Source organism: Anomaloglossus baeobatrachus, chromosome 8 (genome assembly GCF_048569485.1).
Source record: "Anomaloglossus baeobatrachus isolate aAnoBae1 chromosome 8, aAnoBae1.hap1, whole genome shotgun sequence".
NCBI classification, from domain to species: domain Eukaryota; kingdom Metazoa; phylum Chordata; class Amphibia; order Anura; family Aromobatidae; genus Anomaloglossus; species Anomaloglossus baeobatrachus.
Window position 1 is genome coordinate 86,207,115 of NC_134360.1, and position 13,526 is coordinate 86,220,640.

Here is a 13,526-nt window from a genome sequence, read left to right on the forward strand (position 1 = left end):
AGCTATAGGATTACTCCGTCCTAGGTAAGAGAGCTACAAACATTGCATAAGGTTTTGTGTACGGTTATTGGTCATTATCTCGGTGCTGTCAGTGGCAGCCTCAGTGACAGCTTGCCCTGTTTGGCTGATGTTTTGACATGATGTAGGTGTAAGGTCAGAGGCCTCCCTGTTTCGCTGACTTTTAACCTACTTGGCTTTGGTGTTTTTCTGACATGCTGCAGGAAGAAGTGTGGCTACGTGATCTGTAGCTTGTTTACCCTGACCATGTGACTCTGAGGCTGCGTTATAATTGGCCAGAAATGCCATCTCGGCCCCCCCTTGGTGACCAGCCCCTGACACGCCTTCCCTACTTCCATTCATTGCACAGCAGCAGGCCTCTGCAGATGGGGAGGCGATGGCAGACACCAGGAGCCACAAGCACCGGCACATTCTGTGCCTATTTGATGTGGATGGGACATTAACCCCTGCACGAAAGGTATGTGTTGAGCACAGAGGTGACATTCATATACCATGCACCTATAATTAATGAGACCTGACGGGTGCGGAATTAATACCGCTCTATACTTGCAGTGACGGTGTCAGTTTTGTTGTCAGGATCTCATTCACATTTCTAATGAATTTTCAGCTCAGATTGCAATGTGAATATTCTTTACTCATAGCTTTAAACTGTCTCCCGTGAGTATTTACTCATCTCTTATGTGGCTAAAGATTTAGCATCTGTACTAAAGCCACAAGCCGAGAGCTAAAAGCATCAATCATTGCTATCTATGACGCCATTATTTGGGGTCTGCTGGAACGTATGGATGTTAAAGAAAAGCTAAAATGTCGCCCCATTATGACCGTCCGAAACATTTCTAACTTTCTTTTTCCAATGGACTCTTATATTAGATTCTTATGGACATTACAGTTTATACGACTTTACAATGTCCTTTGGAAGATTCATCATTATAGGTTAGTACGGAGTTTGTTCTATGAAAAGCAAGACACTATGAACAGAAGATTGCCACCTCCTCTGTGTTTTGCTCTTCCTTCTACTTTGGTTACAAATTCCACTCACAATACTATCATGTGAAAGTGACCTTACCTACTATTTAATCTTTATATAGCACCAACATATTCCAAAGCGCTTTACAATGGAACCTTGGTTTACGAGAACAATGCGTTCTGGAAATGTGCTTGTAAACTAAGTTACTCGTCTAGCAAAGCAAAATTTCCCATAGGAAATAATGCAAGCTCAGACAATTCGTTCCACAACTTGTGCAATGTCCCATCCTGGTCCCCTATTGTGTCATTACACACACACACAAACACGCGAACACACACATATTATGCTCACCTTACCTTCCGTTCCATCAACAGCCTCCTTGTTCTTGTAGTTCGCCGGTACAGGATGTGTATCGGATAACCATCGCGACCGATGCTGGAGCTTCTGCTGCCAGAGCGCTGACGTCAAAGGAAGGAGTCACTTGCCACTGATTGGTTAGCGCGCTGCCTTTGAGAAGCGGCTGACAGCGGAAATTCCTCCATCGTCGCGATGATTACCTGATACACATCCTGTACCGGCGAACTACAAGATCCAAGAGGCCGGCGAGGGAATGCAAGGTAAGGTGAGCATAATATGTGTGTGCGTGCGTGTTTGTGCGTGCTTGTGTGTGTTTGTGTGGACTGCAAGAGTGGGTCAGAGCGCGGTGAAAGTACGGAACTGGAAGTGTGTGCGGTGAGTATTTGCTCGTACAGCAAAGCTTGCTCGTAAACTGAGTTACAAATTTACAGCAAGCTTTGCTCATATAGCGAAATACTCACACACCAAGTTACTCATAAACCGAGCTTCCACTGTATATACATTGGTAACACTGTCCCCATTGGGGCTCACAATCTATATTCCCTATCTGTATGTCTTTGGAGTGTGGGAGGAAACCGGAGAACCTGGAGGAAGCCCATGCAAACACGGGGAGAAAATACAAACTCCTTGCAGATGTTGTCCTTGGTGGGATTTGAAACCAGGACCCCGAGATGAGCCAAGAGGTCGGCTCGGGGGAACGTGCATCCATGATCAATAGTGCATCTACTGAGCGTAGTACCACCTGTATAACATCCATCTCTGTCCACAAAGTCCACACATTCACACTAGAGGTCATTTCATAGGAAACAAGGACTGCAGTGCTAACCACAATGCCACTGTGCCGCCCTTCATCCCGTACAGATGGGTCCTTGTTTCCTATGAAATGACCTCTAGTGTAAATGTGTGGATTTTGTGGACAGAGATGGATGTTATATAGGTAGCACTACGCTCCGTAGATGCACTATACGCTCCGTAGATGCACTATTGATCATGGATGCACGTCCCCCTCCTGCCGACCTCCTGGCTCATCTTGAGAACAATACTGTAGCAACTTATGGGGGAAAAGCACAAAAATTGGCACTAAATTTGCTCCACAATTCTTTAAAGTGAACCTGTCATCAGAAATTTAGCTATAAACCTAAAAGTTCCCCCCTCTGCAGCTCCTGGGCTGCATTCTAGGAAGCTTCCTATAGTTTTTGTGGCCCCTTTTATTCCAAAATAAATACTTTACAAACTTGTAACTTTTCGTATGCAAATTTCTTAAATCTTCCATGGGGGCGGGCTGCCTGATGTACGTTACTGTCCTCCTGCCGATTTACGCCGCCCCCGAATGCTGAATTTCCCATGGTCCCGCGCATGCGCTGTGCTACTGTAGCGGTGCCGTGCACTGCGTGCACGTGTGACCGCTGGTGACGCTTTTGCGCGGGCACCGACTGCTCCGTCCGCTCCTCCCATCTATTTCCTGCTGCTGAGCAGGATGGGAAGGAGGTGACGTCCGGTCATCTGGCCAGCGAGCGTTTGCGCAGAACGCTGGAGGAAGAGGGGAAAGTGCGGTCACGAGGTTATGGGCGGCACTTACTGATGACACTCACAGCGCCGCCCATAACCTCGTGCCCGCGCAAAGCGTCACTACCGGTCACACGTGCACACAGTGCACGGCACCGCTACAGTAGCACAGCGCATGCACGGGACCACGGGCGCCCAGGGGCGGCGTCCTGAGGTTTGAAATTCAGCGTTCGGGGGCGGCGTAAATCGGCAAGAGGACAGCATCGTACATCAGGCAGCCCGCCCCCATGGAAGATTTAAGAAATTTGCGTACGAAAAAGGTACAAGTTTGTAAAGTATTTATTTTGGAATAAAAGGGGCCACAAAAACTATAGGAAGCTTCCTAGAATGCAGCCCAGGAGCTGCAGAGGGGGAAACTTTTAGGTTTATAGCTAAATTTCTGATGATAGGTTCCCTTTAATTTAGTAATTATACATTCCAATCCAAGTTGTGAGCCGCATGTAGTGTAGGTGATAAAAATCTATAATAAAGGAACAGTTTGTGTGTTATATCCTTTGTCAGATAACTATAGAGGTGGTCCTGCAGGTAACAGGCAGCAGCGTGGCTGAAAAGGATGACAATTTCTGTACAATGGTCCCAAAAAAATTTGAGACCAAGAAAATGGCAAATACTGTACCATACCGATGAGTAAGGCAGGCATAACTCGCTGGACAAGATACATTTGTGTTACATTTTTGTTTTTCTTTTTAGAATTCACATTGACCCTGGGGCTTTTTCTGTAAAATGCTCAAGTAGCTAGTGGAAATTGGAGCTGTTAACCAAAGCACCCAAACATGTTGCCCCCCTCGTTTTCCAAAAAGCTTCTGAAAAACGAGAGCTGGAATCTCATGCCTTTGGGCAACTACTGCACTTTTCTACTTCTTGATTCATGTATAATAATTTGGAATAATCTTAAAAATGCAACAGCTGTGACCTAAAGCGGAGTATTATAGTGTTATACGGTGTGTCATGTGAACACAATGATGGCCATTATACCAGGCTCCCAAAAAATCACACAAAGGCAGCGAGGATTACTGATGACCATCACACTGCTATTTAGGAACATACAAGTGCATCTAAATAAATTAGAATATCCTCAGAAAGTTACGGTAATTTATTTCAGTAATTCAATACAAAAAGGGAAACGCATATATTATATAGAGTTATTACACAGAGTGATCTATTCCTATATATTATATAGAGTCATTACACACAGAGTGATCTATTCCTATATATTATATAGAGTCATTACACACAGTGGGATCTATTCCTATGTATTATATAGAGTCATTACTCACAGAGGGATCTATTTCAAGTGTTTATTTCTGTTAATATTGATGATTATGACTTACAGCCAATGAAAACCCAAAAGTCATCTCAGGAAATTAGAATATTATATAAGACCAACTGCAAAAATTATTCTAAACTCAGAAATGTTGGCGCCTACTGAAAAGTCTGTACAGTAAATGCCTCAATACTTGGTCGAGTCTCCTTTTGCATGAATTACTGCATCAATGCGGTGTGGTATGGAGGCAATCAGCCTGTGACACTGCTGAGGTGTTATGGAAGCCCAGGTTGCTTTGATAGCAGCCTTCAGGTCGTCTGCATTGTTTGGTCTGGTATATCTCATAGATTCTCCATGGGGTTCAGGTCAGGTGAGTTTGCTGGCCAATCACAGTGATACTGTGGTTATTAAACCAGTTATTGATATTCATCTTACTATTAAAATATTTTTTGGGGGGCGTGTCTCCCATATCTCCAAGCAAAATCCATAGTGTTGTTTCCCTGATATTTCAGGTTCCCATATAGCATACCAGAGTAAGAGAAAAGTCAGATCAGTCACTGTATATATATATATTGCATATTCCATCCAATTGTGTAATTAGATGCTTGCACAGGGCCAAAAGATGAAGGAATTTATAAGTAGACACTTGGCCACTGTACCTCTCCATGTAGCCAACATCCCTATCCAAGCCTCACTGCCTTTGGTCCTTCGAAGTGACTACTCCTCATTTCTTAAAATTTGCTCTGAACTTCTACGTTATGCTTAAAAGTGCTTTCCTGTTTTGCAGAAACCCCTGTACCCCAGCAGAAGTTTGTTGGGTTTTCTTTGTTTGTTTTAAAAGTGCTTTACTCGCCCTCCCTGGGTCTCAGTTGCTGCTCCAGGTGCCTGTTATCATCTGCTGCGCTGACGTTATATCGAAAGTGCTCAAGCCAAAAACTGATCTCAGTGGCTCTGTGTCGGTCGCCGCCATCAACTTGGGCAGAGCCGCTGAATTCAGTTTATGGCTGCCATGCTGTTGACTTGACATCAAGCACTGTAGAGTAGACAGTAACAGACAGTGGGAGCAGAGACTCAGCGCTGGACCTAGGGAAGGGGAATAAAGCACTAGAGTTGGTGCAATTCAATTTTAATGGCCTGGTCCATTTGACAGGTCAGTAATCTCTGGCTGTTGGAGAGGAGCCATAGGAGGTGACTCTTCTTTTGATTACATGGCTTAGGCATAATGTCACTTGGGTATCACGCCACAATGATGACATCACTCTAGGTCAGCTAATCAAAAGAAGAGCTGTGGATTCCGGCAGAGAAAAGGCAGTTTTCATGGTTCCAGTACACAGACTTCTCTCAAGACACCCAGTCCATTCCTAGGTAAAGGGGTTTTCAGTTTTTATGGCAGACTGGTGAATCCTGACAGTGTAAATTCCACACACTGTCATGATCCTCTCAATTGCCAGATTGAATGGATGGTCACATAAAGTAACTAAAATTTATTTCAAGCCTGAAATTATTTTGGCAAAGTCAAATCAAATGGGTTTAGTTTAGGTCGATGATTCTGTCAAAAGGCCAGACTTTGAAAGAATTTAGAAGGAATGTCCAATACTCCGACAACCCCTTCTCAGTCAGAATCTTTGCCCCCGGTAAAATAACAACACTTATACTCTCCCGTGGTGTTGGCGCCATTCCATCGGTGTCCGCACTCATTCTCTTGAGGCTCAATCATCGAGAGGAAGTCAAGGCTACGGCTGGCCGCTCGCTCCCTCTTGATGTTTGATACGTCTGAAGGCGGAGAGAGTGAAGCCGGTGCTAATTGGATGGCTGACTACTTGAATAAAGGTGGTTATGAACTATATGTAGCATAAACACCATACATATATATATATATATATATATATATATATACAGTGGGCACGGAAAGTATTCAGACCCCTTTAAATTTTTCACTCTTTGTTTCATTGCAACCATTTCGTAAATTCAATAAAAGTTCATTTTTTTTCTCAATAATGTACACTCTGCACCCCATCTTGACATATAAAAAAATAAACAGAAATAGAGAAATTTTTGCAAATTTATTACACAAGAAAAACTGAAATATCACAAGGTCATAAGTATTCAGCCCCTTTGCTCAGTATTGAGTAGAAGCACCCTTTTGAGAAAGTACAGCCATGAGTCTTCTTGGGAATGATGTAACAAGATTTTCACACTTGGATTTGGGGATCCTCTGCCATTCTTCCTTGCAGATCCTCTCCAGTTCCGTCAGGTTGGATGGAGAACATTGGTGGACAGCCATTTTCAGGTCTCTCCACAGATGCTCAATTAGGTGTAGGTCAGGGCTCTGGCTGGGCCAGTCAAGAATGGTCACAGAGTTGTTCTGAAGCCACTCCTTTGTTATTTTAGCTGTGTGCTTAGGGTCATTGTCTTGTTGGAAGGTGAACCTTCGGCCAAGTCTGAGGTCCAGAGCACTCTGGAAGAGGTTTTCTTCTAGGATATCTCTGTACTTGGCCGCATTCATCTTTCATTCAGTTGCAACCAGTTGTCCTTTCCCTGCAGCTGAAAAACACCCCCATAGCATGATGCTGCCACCACCATGTTTCACTGTTGGGATTGTATTGGGCAGGTGATGAGCAGTGCCTGGTTTTCTCCACATATACCACTTAAAATTATCACCAAAAAGTTCTATCTTCATCTCATCAGACCACAGAATCATATTTCTCACAGTCTGGGAGTCCTTCATGTGTTTTTTTTCTTTTGCAAACTCTGAGGGCCTTCATATGTATTGCACTGAGGAGAGGCTTCCGTTGGGCAACTCTGCCATAAAGGCCCAACTGGTGGAGGGCTACAGTGATAGTTGACTTTGTGGAACTTTCTCCCATCTCCCTACTGCATCTCTGGAGCTCAGCCACAGTGATCTTGGGGTTATTCTTTACCTCTCTCACCAAGGCTCTTCTCTCACGATTGCTTAGTTTGACTGGACGGCCAGGTCTAGGAAGAGTTCTGGTGGTCCCAAACTTCTTTCATTTAGGGATTATGGAGGTCACTGTGCTCTTAGGAACCTTGAGTACTTCAGAAATTCTTTTGTAACCTTGGCTATATCTGTGCCTTGCCACATTTCTGTTTCTGAGCTCCTTGGGCAGTTCCTTTGACCTCATGATTTTCATTTGGTCTGACATGCACTGTGAGCTGTGAGGTCTTATATAGACAGGTGTGCGCCTTTCCAAATCAAGTCTTATCAGTTTAATTAAACACAGCTGGACTCCAATGAAGGAATAGAACCATCTCAAGGAGTATCACAAGGAGATGGACAGCATGTGACTTAAGGTCCAGTCACACTAAGCAACTTACCAGCGATCCCAACAACGATAGGGATCGCTGGTAAGTTGCTAGGAGGTTGCTGTTGAGATGTCACACTGCGACGCTCCAGCGATCCCACCAGCAACCTGACCTGGCAGGGATCGCTGGAGCGTCGCTACACGAGTTGCTGGTGAGCTCACCAGCAACCAGTGACCAACCCCCAGCGCCGCGTGGAAGATGCTGCGCTTGGTAACTAAGGTAAATATCGGGTAACCAACCCGATATTTACCTTGGTTACCAGCGCACGGAGCTACACGTGCAGAGAGCAGGGAGCAGCGCACACTGAGCGCTGGCTCCCTGCTCTCCTAGTTACAGCACACATCGGGTTAATTACCCGATGTGTGCTGCAGCTAAATGTGCACAGAGCAGGGAGCAGCGCACAATGCTTAGCGCTGGCTCTCTGCTCTCCTAGCTACAGCACACATCGGGTTAATTAACCCGATGTGTCCTGCAGCTACATGTGCACAGAGCAGGAGCCGGCACTGACAGTGAGAGCGGCGGAGGCTGGTAACAAAGGTAAATATCGGGTAACCAAGGACAGGGCTTCTTGGTTACCCGATGTTTACTGTGGTTACCAGCCTCCGCAGAAGCCGGCTCCTGCTGCCTGCACATTTAGTTGTTGCTGTCTCGCTGTCACACACAGCGATGTGCGCTTCACAGCGGGACAGCAACAACTAAAAAATGGCCCAGGACATTCAGCAACAACCAACGACCTCACAGCAGGGGCCGGGTTGTTGCTGGATGTCACACACAGCAACATCGCTAGCAACGTCACAAAAGTTGTTCGTTAGCAGCGATGTTGCTAGCGATGTTGCTTAGTGTGACGGGGCCTTTAGGCTAGTTTCACACATGTGTTGAACGGCATCAGTTGCATTGCGTTGTGTGACGGATGCAACGGATGTGTTGCATATAGTGGCACAACGGATGCAACGGATCGTACAAAACAACGGAATCAGCTTTTTTTTTTCACAGTTTCACCGGCGGCAGACTATTGTGAACAATCAGCAGCCAGTGGCCGGGTGATCACCTGATCGCTCACAGCAGCCGGTGGCCGGGTGATCAGCTGATCGCTCACAGCAGCCGGTCGCCGGGTGATCAGCTGATCGTTCGACCGCCGAGAATGATTGCTTGGTTACCCAATATTTACCTTGGTTACCAGCGTACACTGCTTAGCACTGGCTCCTTGCACACGTAGCCAGGGTAAATATCGGGTAACTAGGCAAAGCACTTTGCTTGGTTACCCGATGTGTACCCTGGTTACGGGTGCAGGGAGCCAGAGAGAGCATGCGCAGTGAAATCCTAAGGATTCCGCTGCTCAAAAAAACGTTAAATGCTGCGTTCCTTCCACTCGGCGGAACCAACGCAGCGGCGGCCAGCGGAAGCAATGCAGGTACTTTTGGCACAATCCGTCATCCATACAAGTCTATGGGAAACAGCGTAATCCGTTAACGGATTCTGCTGTTTTCCAAAAGGGCAGATTGTGACGGAAGGAAAAAAACGCAAGTGTGCAAGTACTCTTAAATATGAGTGTCTGAGCAAAGGGTCTGAATACTTATGACCATGTGATATTTCAGTTTTTCTTGTTTAATAAATTTAGATAAATACATTTCTGGGTTTTTTCCTGTCAAGATGGGGGATGGGGAGCAGAGTGTACATTAATGAGAAAAAAATGAACTTTTATTGAATTTACGAAATGGCTGCAATGAAACAAAGAGTGAAAAATTTAAAGGGGTCTCAATACTTTCCGTACCCACTGTATATATATGTACATACGTATATATGTGGTTTGACCAAGAGTCTAAAATGTGTACAGAGCAATGACTAGCATAACAATCATTCAATGGACAATTTATTGTTCAACCATCAACCACCCAGTAATCTAATGTGCATGGCCACCTTAGGAGACCTCAGCGTGTCTTATGAGGTTGTGTCTGAGCAGCTGATAAAACCATCCACAGCTGTTAAGGTTCAGGCTAAAGTAGCCCCGTACCTATTTCAGGCGCAGTGCTTGGGTTGCAGACACAGCTTTCTTGTACCGTAGCAGTCACAATGCTCTGTAGTTAGTATTTATATTCAGCGCTCCTCTATATCAAACAATAATGAGCGGTTGCTTCCAAGTAAAATATATCTTTGTACCGTGTTAGCCAGTAGAGAAGCGGTTGCTTCCAGTAACTTCCTCTTCGTATGGTTCTTCACAGAAGGAAGAAGTGATTTGTAACTGTTGGGCTATGGAGGGATAGAAGATTAGCGCCTGTGTAGTGATAATGCAGTGTTGTAGATTTGCCATGTTCGGAAAACATACAAAAACACAAACTAAAGTGTAATAGTTCAATAAACAACTGCATAATCAAGAAGTTATCAATTCCAAAAACATGGAAAAAAGACAAAAGTCCAGATAAGACTCACCGCAAATGAAAATCAGGTCTTTCTCCGCATATAAGTGTCATCCTCATATACTGTACATTACAGCCCCATGCAGTAAAATGCAGAAAAAAGTCTTCTCAAAGGAAAAAATATGAGGATCCTATGAAGTAAAATATTCCTTTTTATTCAGACATTGTTAAAAACAGCCTTCTCGGCTTGTGGCAGCCGTTCCTCTGACGCATGACCGGCGCCTCTTTCGCCCTTAATCATAGATGTTATATTATTATTTTCAATATTTTAAATGGGGCGTATGTGGGGTGATTTGAACTTTTAGATTTTTTACTTATTTTTTTCATATTTTTAAAAACTTTTTTACATTTTTTATTTATTTTACTAGTCCACCTAGGGTACTTTATCACTACAGTGTCTGATCGCTTGTTCATTTCTGCTGATCAGCGCAGCATCGCTCTGATCATCAGAAATGCTGTGTTCCTGTGAGTACCGGTGCTCTGTCAGCTCTCACAGGAAGTGAGTCATGGCAGCGTCAGGGGTTATCAGCTGACTCCGCACTACCATGGCAACGCATTGGCTTCCCGTGATCATGTCACGGGGCCGCCAATGGCAGCGAGGAATAGTGCGATCCCCGCCCCAGCCATTAAATCGTGCTGTCAGTATTTGACAGTGCAGTCTAAAGGGTTAACAGGTGCGGGCTGATCTCCAATCCACCTGCGCCTGTCAGCCACACATCTCTGCTGACTAGATCAGCAGACATGTGCAGGGATTACTATGGGATCGCCAGCAGAGCCTGCAGTGAAACTTGGGGGAGGCCACCAAGGACGTACAGTTACATCCTTGTTTGTAAAGGGGTTAATAATAAAATCGTTAATCAAATTTAAATGTACTTTGTTTATGAGACAGCTTGTCCCACAACAAAGTACATGGGATAACCCATTTAAAGTTAATTTGTCAGCGGTTTTTGCTATGTAATCTGAGAGCAGCATGATGTATGGGGCTCAGTGCCTCATTCCAGTGATGTGTCACTTACTAGGCTGTGTGTTGCTGTTTTAAAAAAAAAAAAAAAAGTGTGATATCAGCAGGATATTCTCATTGCAGGACTAGGAGGCTCATGGCTCTCATTCACCTGCTCACCATAACCCTGTCTCACCACTGATTAGCAGCTTTGCCAATGTACGGTTTATACAGAAATCTGACAATCAGAGTGTGGACAGGGTTATACAGGGCTCAGCATTCAGAGAACTGCTAGATCAACAGCAGACAAAACAGGGATTGTACCAAAATGACAGCATGCTGACCAGTAAGTGACAAATCCCTGGAATCAGGATTTGCGCTCCTACATTATGCTGTTCTCAGACTACATAGTAAAAACCTGCTGAAAGACTCCCTATAAGGTCTTGGAAATTATACAGGAGAATAAAACCTGTTCAATGACTTCCAGCTTTCATCATTATTACCTGTTGTCCATGTTTAACCATCTAAATCACTGGCTCATAAAGCATGATCCCTAGACAAACATGGCCATTGCTATCATAGGACACAGGGTCATTAAGCAGAGAATCCTGCTATATATCAAATCATTTCCGATCAGGACTGAGATTATTAGATGTCATTACGAGCAGATAATCTACGACACTGCCCCCAGCAGAGAGAAGAAAGAAAATGAATCCTGCTGTATAGTGGACATAGGTGAAGTCACTATCTTTATAACACATACTGGCTATATTAAAACCGGAGAGCAAAGTTAGGCTGCTTTCACACCTCCGGTTTTTGCAATGCGGCACAATCCGGCACTTTGCAGGAAAAACGCGCCCGTTTTTTTTTTGCTGCCGGTTGCGTTTTTCCTGCATAGACTTTAATTAGTGCCGCATTGTGCCGCATGGCCTTGCGTTCCGTCCGGTTTTTGCCGCATGCGGCAGATTTAGCCGATGCGGCGGCCGGATGGAACATTGCCTGGCACGTTTTTTGTGCAGCAAAAAAAACCGCATCGCGCCGCATCCGGCCGATGCGGTGCTTTTCTCAATACATCCCTATGGATGCCAGATGCGGCGCGATGCGGCAAAAACCGCATCCGGCCACCGCATGCGGTTTTTGCCACTGCGCATGCTCAGTAGCATGCCGCAAGCGGCAAAAAACGGACGGTCCGCATGTAAAAAACTTATGCAAAGGATGCGGTGTTTTCACCGCATCCGTTGCATAGGTTTCACAGCCGGATTGAGCCGCACTGTTCAAACCGGATGTGTGAAAGCAGCCTTATCTGAACTGCACTGACAAAATGATATGGGGCCTCCTGACTCTCTCCTGACAGAGGTCATGAGGGGAGGAAGAATTGGGCATGTCGAATGTCAATACCCAATACTTATATTCTCAGAGGAGATAGGCAGTCATTAGAAATGTCTATCATGAACTTCTGGGCCTCGTACAGCTAAGTAGTCTAGCCCACCCCAGCCAAAACCAGTAATCGGGATGATCCATGCGTGTGCATGCTGGTTAAAGAGAATTAGTTGTGGGTCAACCTTGTTCAGTCAACAGCTATTGAACGTGTATAGCCACTTTTAGGGTATTATCAATTGTGGCAGATTTGTTGTAAAAAAAAATTGCAGCTGTTCAATTTGGGGAGATAATAAATTCTTCCATGGTCTGTGCCCTCATAAACTATAAAGATGAGATGCACAGTGCAGTTCTATTATCCTTACAATGCCTGTAATTCAGTATGACAGGAGCTGCTCTCACTGCTCCCCCTCCCCTCTGGGACATTACATCACACATCAGGGGGCCTGCTCTGTGCTGGTAGTAATAGGCCGCCTCCATGCCCCCTGTTCTTGGACAGAAGCAACAAGGAGACAGGCTGTTAAAAACAGCACAGAGTAGGCCATAGGGGAGAGAGAGCAGCTCCTGTCACACTGAATTATAGGCATTGTGAGGATAACAGAACTGCACTGTGCATCTCATCTTTACAGTTTATGAGGGCATGGACCATGGAAGAATTGTTTTTTATCTCTCGGGGAACCCTCTTAATGGAACTTTGCAGAAATCCATGAGCAGCTGCAAAAATCAGTAACAGAAATCTCTTCTATAAATCTGTTGCATGTGGATATACCATTAGAGAAAATGCATGGGAAAGATCTAACTTGGTGAGATGGCTTTAACCCTGTTGTTTAAGGGGTTGTCCAAGTTTGACCAGAAAGGCTCTAGTCACTCTTTGTGACTGCAGACTCGTGAATCCTTACAGTGTGTGCGGTTAGGATTCTCCATTGCCGTGAGCAGGCAGTCGTGACCACAGATATGTGATGTGCATACACCCGGCCACATTCTGACTAGACGTGCTCTGCCTTGCTAAATACAAGGAAGTTGAGTGAGGCCGCGCACATCTAGTCAGAATATGGCCAGAAGTATGGATATCGCATTTTTGTGACTATATGACCGACTGCTCCCAGCACAGGAGTACCATGACCACACACGCTATGAGGATTCATGAGTCTGCAGTCACATAGCGACTTCAGACTTTCCTGACAGGCCTGGACAACCCTTTTAGCTGCTAGTAATATGATTCTGACACAGGAACCAGGAGTGGAACTACAGAGAAAAACTATCATTGAAAGATTGACACTACTGTGTTTTGCAGACACT

At 45.0% G+C, this 13,526-nt stretch overlaps 1 protein-coding gene across 1 annotated transcript in view; it reads left to right on the forward strand.

Moving 5' to 3' along the window:
- The first annotated feature begins 352 nt into the window (after positions 1 to 352).
- The window catches only part of PMM1 (phosphomannomutase 1), a 90,802-nt gene continuing 77,628 nt past the window's right edge, over positions 353 to 13,526 (forward strand). Inside the window, exon 1 of the mRNA XM_075321868.1 lies at positions 353 to 475. Within this exon, the coding sequence (XP_075177983.1) occupies positions 395 to 475 (81 nt within the window). The 5' untranslated portion in view covers positions 353 to 394. The remainder of the gene's footprint in view (positions 476 to 13,526) is intronic.